Consider the following 9,422-nt stretch of genomic DNA (forward strand, 5'->3'; position numbering starts at 1 on the left):
TTTTGGCACTGTAAAGCTAGCTGTTAGTTTCTAATTACTTTGAAGGGTGAAAAGACAGGGAAATACTTTTCTGTCTTTATCAAACTGCAACAGAGAGAGGAGCACAAAAATGTACTTTTTCTCAAAGATTCACTTCATTACTCTCATTTTCTGTTATTCCTCTGTTGTTTTGTCCATTTCTCTGGCTGGTGACCACATATTCAGTCTTTGGCAGGCATCTAGGTTCGCAGATTGCCATGTTCACGTGGGAGAGGTGGGCATATAGGAGTGTGAATATGCCTTAGTGTAACATTTCTGTGCAACTGGCTTTTAATAAACACTTGTTTCTTTCCATTGCTCTGCATATGTACAACATCTGATTCCTGGCATCCGAGACCTGCTGACTACCTTTATTATTAACAGGCTTCACTTCATTTGCATAAGTGAATAGTTGATCAGATTATGTCTTACCCCTTAATAATACAAGAGGGAGGGATAAGGGTTAATGATGCTTTCTTGCCAATACACACAGGGTAAAAGCAGTCACTCTGGGATTTGGGAAGACAAGGTTCAGCAGGTGCATTTATTGTAGATGAAAGCTTGTGTTATTCTGGTGTTCAAGATTCCTACACTGAAAAAAAACCCCAAGTCAAAGGGCCTAAAAAAATTTGGGGACATCACATTTAAGAAGTGTTATGGAAGAAGAAAGATGCTGTATCGTAGAATGTTCTGGGGACTGAATGTGTTGTGTTCTGCTGTCTGTGAAAACTGGATGTTACCTAGTGGAACAAAGCAGAGTAACGTCAGACTCAAACCTGTTCACACTAGCTCATTAGTTCCCCCAAACATCATTAATAGTCTATAAAGAATAGTAGCTGTATTCTTAGAATGCCCAACATATGTGCCTTAGTAAATAACAATAAAATTATTTCTTTGGGCAATGAAGAACTGAACTACTGCGAATTATGTTAGATTTTTTTTCCCCAGTAAATTAACATATTTGAATATATGTTTAAATATCTGGTAGTGATTTTTAGTGCACTTTTATGTGAATACATGTATGACCCTGCATGCTGTTTTTCTTTCATTCAATTTTGCAGCTGCCTGCCCAGTTCTGTGCAGTGGCAATGGTCAATACTCTAAAGGCACCTGTTTATGCTACAGTGGCTGGAAAGGTCCAGAATGTGATGTACCCATCAGCCAGTGTATTGATCCCTCATGCGGAGGTCATGGTTCCTGCATCGAAGGGAACTGTGTCTGCTCTGTTGGCTATAAAGGGGAAAACTGTGAAGAAGGTAGGACTTTTTTTTTTCTGGGTTGTGAGTTTGTTTTCTGGGTGTTGGAGTTGTTTAATGGGTAGGACAAAAGGAAAGAACAGAATAACAATTTAAATGTAAAACTCCTGCACCAGCATATTGTAAAAGAGGTGTAAAAAGGTAGTCCTTCACAATTTTACTGATCTATTAATGTTCAGTCAAAACTTCTGACCTTCTGTATACATTGTTTTACAGTATTAAGAATGTCTGCCACAAGTACACCTGAATAATTCCTTTGCTGAAGAGTGAAGATGAATCTTTTTTTATGAATTATATTTATTGAACAATTTAGCTGTGAAACTCGGAGGAAAAAGGAGCAGCAGTAGACAAAATTGTATAGCTGCAGCTCCACACAAAGCAAACATATCGGTCACTATTAAGACAGAAGTTGATGACACAAAATTGAAAAAATTAGGTATCCATGTTACTTACAGACTGCATGGAGGGCAATTTACTCCTGTTAGCTGCAATCATATGGGATTAAAGAAAGGTAGATGGTGCACACGAACGATAACTGTCCTTTAAATGCAGAAAAGCTCTTCATGCTGAAAATGTCCCATTCCTTGTGTATGTAGAACGAAATAACCCATGCAAAATGTGGTCATAGATTAAGCTCAATACTTGGTTTATTGACAGTGTTTTCTGTTAGAAAATGTAGAGTGGAAGGGGCCAGTAACATGACAAGAAAGGTTAAAACAACTTTTTGCATACACCACTGCACAGTAAATAAGTCAATTAATTACTTTACAAATAAATAAAACACAACCATCGTGTTTCTATGCTAAATTCCATTTCTGCTGTATATATTTCTCAGATTAATTCAGGAGCTATGGGAAAAAGAGTGTAGTATGAAATGGTGTCTTTCCAATCACAGATAACCATCTCATCTCGTGTAAAGCTTTTGCATTAATTAAAATTCCACCACTCCAATGGTAGAATGATAGAAACAAATACATCTGTATTTATGTATGTAATACATGAAATCTCCTCTACTGATTTGAGCTTCCAAAAGGAATGGTGAAGGTTGATTCATTTGCTGTTTTCCAACTAGGATATTGAATTATAACAAATGGGTCAGCATTTTTTTCTTCCCATTAGCTTTTTATTTCTGATATTCATCACGGTCATATTGTTAAAACAATTTACCTGAAATGAAAGTGGCAGCAAAATCAATACTTGTGATGCACAATTTTTGCAGCATAAACACTGTTTTTCTATTAACAAATTTGCACACAAGATGAAGTGGCGTATTTGGCAGGTTTCATTCAATCTGGTTTAGGGGGAGACAAGTGAAATTGCCAAATTAGGTTAAGTTAAGGGTGGTTTTCTTGTCAACTTCATGGTTGAGTCATTTTTCAATGACATTCAACTTTCTAAGTGTAATTCATGGCTCTTTTGGGGTTTTATGGTACATATTGTTCAGAAAACTCCTTGACCTCCTTTTTTGTCCTTAGGGATATAAATTGTTTTCAGTAGCTTTTTTGTCAAATCTACAGAGGGCCCAATACTAAATGAGCTCTAATGATCTGAGCTGCCAAGGGGCTCTGGGTTCTATCATAGAACTCATACTTACTTGCTAAGGCGTGTTCTCCTTTGTTTAAACACCAAAGCAGATCCATTTATAAATCCTTACTAAATACCATTGTAAACCAATCTAAAGACTCAGGGCCAGAACCTTTGCAGCGTAAGCCAGTGTAGTTCTATTGCAGGTAATCGCGTTACACTAATTTTAACAGCTGAGGATCTGGCCCAAGATGGTAACTCTAAGAGCATGTATTAAAATAGAACAAGATTTGAGTTCAAAGTAAAAACTTTTTTCAGTTTAAACTTTGAAAGCTATTACTTACCCATATGGTAGAACAAAACAGCTATAAAGTATGTTTGTCTAGAACAAAGGAGGTTAGGGTGTTACTCTATAAAACAAGGGAGATGGAGGGCTTAGGGGTATTGATAGGCTTATTCTGTGTAAGTAAGTCTCAGCTGCATGAATACTGTAATTCAACAAAGAGGAAACACAGGTAATTTTGCAGCAAAAGGTGGGGTTTTTCATATGCTCTACATTGCTTTCATTAGTACTTTCATTTGAGAAGGAAGATGATACATTTCTGACATGGAGAGTACATTAGGACTCACCAATATCTCCTAAAGCTAGCTGTCCAGCCCCATACAATGTTATACACATATTACCCTTTTACATTTTCCGTTAAAATATCACCATCTAAAAAAAGTTAGAATAGACTAAATTTAGGGCAAAAAAGTAACCTTCACACTAAAAGTAAATTGACCTAAATCTTTGTGTTCATTATTTCTTTATTCAAACCGATTATTATTTCACAGCTCTGTGTCTGTCATGTTCAACAGAAATACTGTGAAAGACATATTCTAAACTTTGGACAGCTTCTAATTTTGTTAAGCACCAAGGAGGAATAAGACTACAGGACAAGCATTCTGGATAATTGTAAAACGATTTCTGAATGTATCAAAACATATCTGAGCTGAACCACAAAACAATCTTGGTTTACCCATGAATCCAAAATTGAATTGTAATATTTTCAGGTCCAACTAACTAAGCACTAAATCTTAAAAAAACCCAACCAAACAAACAAAAAAAACCCACTATAGCAAAAGTCATCATTAAAATGAAAATTTTGTAAGAAATATATTCCTGTACTACTGAAATCTGAATTAAAATCAAAACTATTCTGATAACTCCTCTTACTGCATCTCTCAATGTGCCTGCCTCAATCCTCTCTGTTTTGTTTAATCTATGTGCTTACCTTAAATGTTCTGCAACTACATAAAATAATTTGACAAGACTCTGTGTTTATAGAAAAGTTGAGATTTGAAAGATCAAGTATTGTTCACATAAGGTAGAGTGAAAATGTCTCTGCCTTAATTTAGAAGGATCGATTTGGAAAAGATGAGAGATAAATCACTTTCATTATAAACTCAGATCTTCCTGCAGCTGCAAGAGAGAATGCCAATCATTCTTGGTCTTTCTGTTGTGAGGTAATATATGCCAGTCATGAGATGAATTCGTTTTATTTAGGACATGAATTCGGCCTTGGCCCTCAATTCCACAGTAAAAAGCAGTTGGTAAAGCCTCTATGTTGGTATTTGTGGTAGAGCATAGTATACTTATACAAATTCATGATATATATTGAAATAGCAACTGAAATTTCATTGGCTGATTTTCCATCATAACTATTTTCACTTTTATAGTCTGTTGTTTCTGGATTGAGAAAATAAGAAATCTATCTCTAAATCTGTTTTTCTTTATTTCTTTAAGAGGAATTACTGGCTGGTTAGGATATGGGTTGAAGTAACTACGACTCTCAGTTTCACAGCTCAGATGCTAATGGACCATGAATCAAATGTTCAGAAGTGCCTTAATAATTTAGGAGTCTAAAAGAAGCTGAAAGGCACTGATATTTTGACTTCTAGGTACTTAAAGTCGATATCATAATGTTATTCCACAATGCTGTAGCATTTGAATAGTAATAATAGCAGTATTGATGAGGATACTCCAAAGCAAAATATCCTTTAAAGAGTGGAATTTATTCAGGGATTTTTTAATTTATTTTGTTACGAAAATGTAGTACGTGAGTCTTTGAAACTTCAGTGTATTTCAGAAGAAATGTCTCCAGGTGAAGGCGTGTGTTTGGAACTCTTCTTATGTATATTTAAGTGTCATTTTTCAGTCTTTGTGCTTCCCACCACAGCATTCCAGCAGCCAGCTTTCATGGTGCAGCCACACCTGGTTTTATTTGGAGATAATGTAAAACACAAATTATTTCACACTTTCCCATTCTCAGACCAGGTGTTACTATGACTTGAACAACTGCGTCAATTTGCTTTATTTATTGCAGTAATATTAACTCTTCAGGACACGCATCTACATGTTTCCCAAACATCATATCATGTGAAGTGACCTTTCTCTACATTGTGTTTTCTTCTGTAGTTGATTGCTTAGATCCAACGTGCTCCAACCACGGAGTCTGTGTGAATGGAGAGTGTCTCTGCAGCCCGGGTTGGGGTGGAATTAATTGTGAGCTTCCCAGAGCCCAGTGTCCAGACCAATGCAGTGGGCACGGTACCTACCTGTCTGACACGGGTCTTTGTAGCTGTGATCCCAACTGGATGGGTCCTGACTGCTCCGTTGGTAAGGAAAATACTGTTTCCTGATTTGGCAATCATGTCCCTATTTTGTTAAAATGTTAATACCTATGGCAACTTTGAAATGCAAATAATTTAGAAAATTGTCTTTGGAACATGCTTGTTGCTCTTTAATTATGTGGGGCAGAAGCGTGTATGTATCTTGGATGCTATTTCTTGTGACATGCTGGGGCTGTCAGCTGGGTGGTGAGGGGGATGCAGGTTAGGCGTTTGTATTTTGTTCTAATATTGACCCCTGTTTGGGCTGAAAAAGTTACTAAAGCAGTTCGCATCTCCTTCCCAACTGTAAATACGTAATTTCTAAATATGTTTATAACATTTGAGGAATGGAATGTTAAGTATGTTTTTGGTGTTTGCTTCACTGCTCATCAATATGCTGCTCATTCATGAAAAACATCACAAACCAGAAAATCTCTTTTCAAGTAAAGGCTGGTTTTTTTTCTTTTCAGTTGTGCATGGAATATTTAAAAAATAATTTTAGAGCATGGAATATTTAAAAAGTAATTTTAGAGCAAGAGACACTAATAAGCAGGCACAAAAGTGTGAGCTAAAAAAATTTCACGCGATTATTCTAACAGAAGGAGCTAAAGAGAAAAAAAAATATAAAACCCGTTTTGACAAGACAGCAAATGTTCTATTTGTGGGGAAAAAATACTGGGTGCATTTACATCGTAAGCTGAACCTTGAGACGGAGCTGTAGGCCAGAAGCAACTCTCTCAAAATAAAATTTACATTTTTCACACTTATTCAGTTATTTCTCGAGATTAATGACTTAGAATATCCCACCAGTGAAATGAATATCAAGATGTGTTTTTTCTGCTTCATGCATCACCAGCCAGAAAAATTCATGAATGAGACTTTCCCTGTCAATTCCTTTGCTGATGCCTGAGGCAAAAGACCCCTCTCCTTTCTGCACCTTCCGCTGGCAGAGAGCGGTACAATCGTTGGAGTCAGACACCTGATAACTGACCATGTTAGTAGCAAGATTCCGAAATCTATCCCTTGAAAGTGTCTTTCAGCCGGCACTACTAGAGCCCTAGTGACTGTGGTCGTCACCGTTCTCTGCCGGATGAGCGTAGGTGAGCTTCGGTCTCGTTCGTAGCAGATCAGTGTCTGTGTCGAAATCACCAAAGGTCCAGATTCAAGGAAAACAGCTACGTGCTCCCTTCCTGCAATGTGACAGGGGTCGACGAAGCTGCCCCTGAAACTCGTTTGTATCTCAGCGGAGGATGCAGCTCCACAGCCCTCTGTCCAGCGGGCAGTAGCAGATTATTTTTCAACAGCTTTTTAATATGATCTAGTTTGCTTTCAAGCAAAAGTTTAATGCTGGCTTTGATCAGAATATGAACAGGCCAGCTTTTGAGAGCAGCTACTTTTCAGGAGGAGAATACCTCTTGTACTCACTCTTCCCTTGGTGGCTAGTCGCTGCTTCTGCCCCGTTGCCGCTGACGTAAGCCAGCTCTAATCCTTACTCTTTTCTCCTCCCAGAAGTGTGCTCCGTGGACTGTGGCACCCACGGGGTGTGCATTGGCGGAGCATGTCGCTGTGAAGAAGGGTGGACAGGAGTGGCCTGTGACCAGCGTGTGTGTCATCCCCGTTGCACGGAGCACGGAACTTGTAAAGATGGGAAATGTGAATGCAGAGAGGGCTGGAATGGGGAGCACTGCACCATTGGTAGGCAAACGACAGGCACCGAAACAGGCACATATTGCTTTCTTTTCATAAATCGTAGAAACATAGTTACTGTTGTGTACTGTAATAGGCTGTTCCTTTAAGGACCCTAGTGCTTTCAGATATTCGCTCTGACTCAAAATGTGTTGGGTGAAATGCAGATGAGCTCTTCGAATCATTTAAAATCAGTAACAAACTGATTTGTAGAGGGGAAAAAAACCCCACACAACAAACCAACAACAAATTCCTCAGCAAATGAACATTAGTAAGTAAAGATGTAACAAATGGTCCATCACGGTGTCATCTGAGCCAAGATTTTCAAACTTAACTAAACATTCCTTTGTGTGAATGGCATCTTTTTTAATTTCCTGGTCTGATGCATCAGTGCTCTCCTGCTATTATACATCACATCTGAAACACATCACCAGCATCAGCAGACAGAGCAGGGGTCGAGTTGTGGAGGAATAAGTGTTCCTGGTGTTACAGAAATAGCTCCCTAGCATTCTCCTGTGTTGTGCTGTGACAGTGGGCATGGTGTTTGCATATAGACAGTCCCAGCATGGGAGGGCCCCGTCGGTAGTGCAGCATGCTGCTGTACCCTTTCCTAATAGCATGCTCCTCAGTGCAGCACTGGCATCACGCAGAGTGCCGTGACTAACACGATTGCCTCTCAGCTGTGATGTGTCAGCCTGGGAAGTTCAAAAAGGTTATACTTACACAAAGCAATGATGTTCGATCCTCTCAATTACCGTGCTTGAAAATGTATTCTGAAGAGGAATTAATTGTTCCGAAATGAAGTTCTTTATTTTGTCTCTACAAGCAGTCAGGTAGTGTATTTGGATTATTTTGTGAAGTTACTGAAAACGAAAGAAAAATTTGTTATTTTCCCTATGCTCTAATCAAAAAATGGGGAATTCTGATTGGTCACTTCTCTTCCGAGGAGTCTGAACAAAATTATCTGGAACCAAAGTATCCATCTGCTGAGACAACGTGAAGTTCTAGCGAGAGTGTTTTTCTCCGATGAATTTTTGGAGGACTGTGAGGCATACCTTAAAAGAAACTTAGTGAGTCCAGATCCAAGGTCATATTGGTTTAATTATCCTAAAGTGTTAAATTTAACAAAGAAACAGAGTAGGTCAGTTGAGATTTTTCATGGCAATCAGGGACCCTAATGGGACAGTCCTATTACAAGTGAATTGTTATTTTTTTACTTAAAAGTATGTTGAGATTCTTGCATCCCTCAAGCTGTTTTTCTTTTTCATTCCCCTCTGATTTCTCCCTGGATATACAAACCATTTCTGATACACATGGGTTGGAAATTAAAAGCATCCTCTTATTGGAGAGAAGGGGAGGGGGGAAAAAATCTAGATATTTTCGGGGCATATCCTTTGATGTTGTGGTGCTGCATGCTTCCACCACACTATGCTAATTGATGATTTAAATTTATGATTTAAATCAAAGCTTTTATGACTGAACACTTTGTCACCAGCATAGAGGCAGAGTGTTCTTTCACAATTGCTTTCTGAATTCCATGGTATCAACATATCTCTGCTGGATTAATCCAGGCATTTTGTTTTCATATTAAGTACTTCCCAGATCTTTACAAAATGCCTTTTTTTTTTTTTTTTGCATTAAATTGCATAATAATTGCTTATTTTAAAAGTTGCTGCTTTGTGCAAAATTTGTTTTGCTTTATTAATATGCCTATGTTTAGAAATAATTAGTGTATTTAAAGTCTTCCTTACTGTGCACACAAAAAGATGCCTTGTGCTGATACCTTAAAAGAATTCTGAAAATTACAAGCTGAACTACTGAACTCCGAAGTGAGAATTTTTAGTCTAACTTCCAGAGCTCTGAAGGAAATAATTTCCCTATTATTGATGTGTATAATTGTCATGGTTTCACCTCAGCTAGCAATTAAGCACATTCACAAAAGCACAAAGCATGATGCCAGAAATAGAATTCAGTTCAGGCGGACAGGTCAGCTTGAACCCACTGGTTTGTGTTACGTGGGGCTTAAACAGGAAGTTTGGAGGATAACGATGGTAAAACTGATTTTTCTCGGTATTTGTACAAAAAATTCTAGAAGTTACCACTGGAAAATTTGTCCTTAGAGAGAATTGGTACTTTGGAACAAGGGTGAATGGCTCAAGATGTTGTGAATGTTAGTGTGGAGAACTAAAGTGTACTTATATTTTACAGAAACTCATTTTAATTTAGAGTACTCTCTTTACAATGTAGCTTTCAACTGAAAGGTTGAGAGACCTCATGTGACCATTA

General features: G+C 37.9%; 1 protein-coding gene across 1 annotated transcript in view; it reads left to right on the plus strand.

The window, feature by feature from the left end:
* LOC104517066 (teneurin-2-like) overlaps positions 1-7,246 on the plus strand; it is a gene marked incomplete at its 5' end in the record, with an annotated part of 37,623 nt that extends 30,377 nt beyond the window's left edge. The window contains 3 exons of the mRNA XM_010161615.1: positions 1,080-1,274; positions 5,257-5,457; positions 6,960-7,246. Of these exons, the coding sequence (XP_010159917.1) occupies positions 1,080-1,274; positions 5,257-5,457; positions 6,960-7,246 (683 nt within the window). The remainder of the gene's footprint in view (positions 1-1,079; positions 1,275-5,256; positions 5,458-6,959) is intronic.
* Between the last annotated feature and the right edge of the window lie 2,176 nt (positions 7,247-9,422).

Source organism: Eurypyga helias, unplaced genomic scaffold (genome assembly GCF_000690775.1).
Source record: "Eurypyga helias isolate BGI_N326 unplaced genomic scaffold, ASM69077v1 scaffold35880, whole genome shotgun sequence".
NCBI lineage: Eukaryota > Metazoa > Chordata > Aves > Eurypygiformes > Eurypygidae > Eurypyga > Eurypyga helias.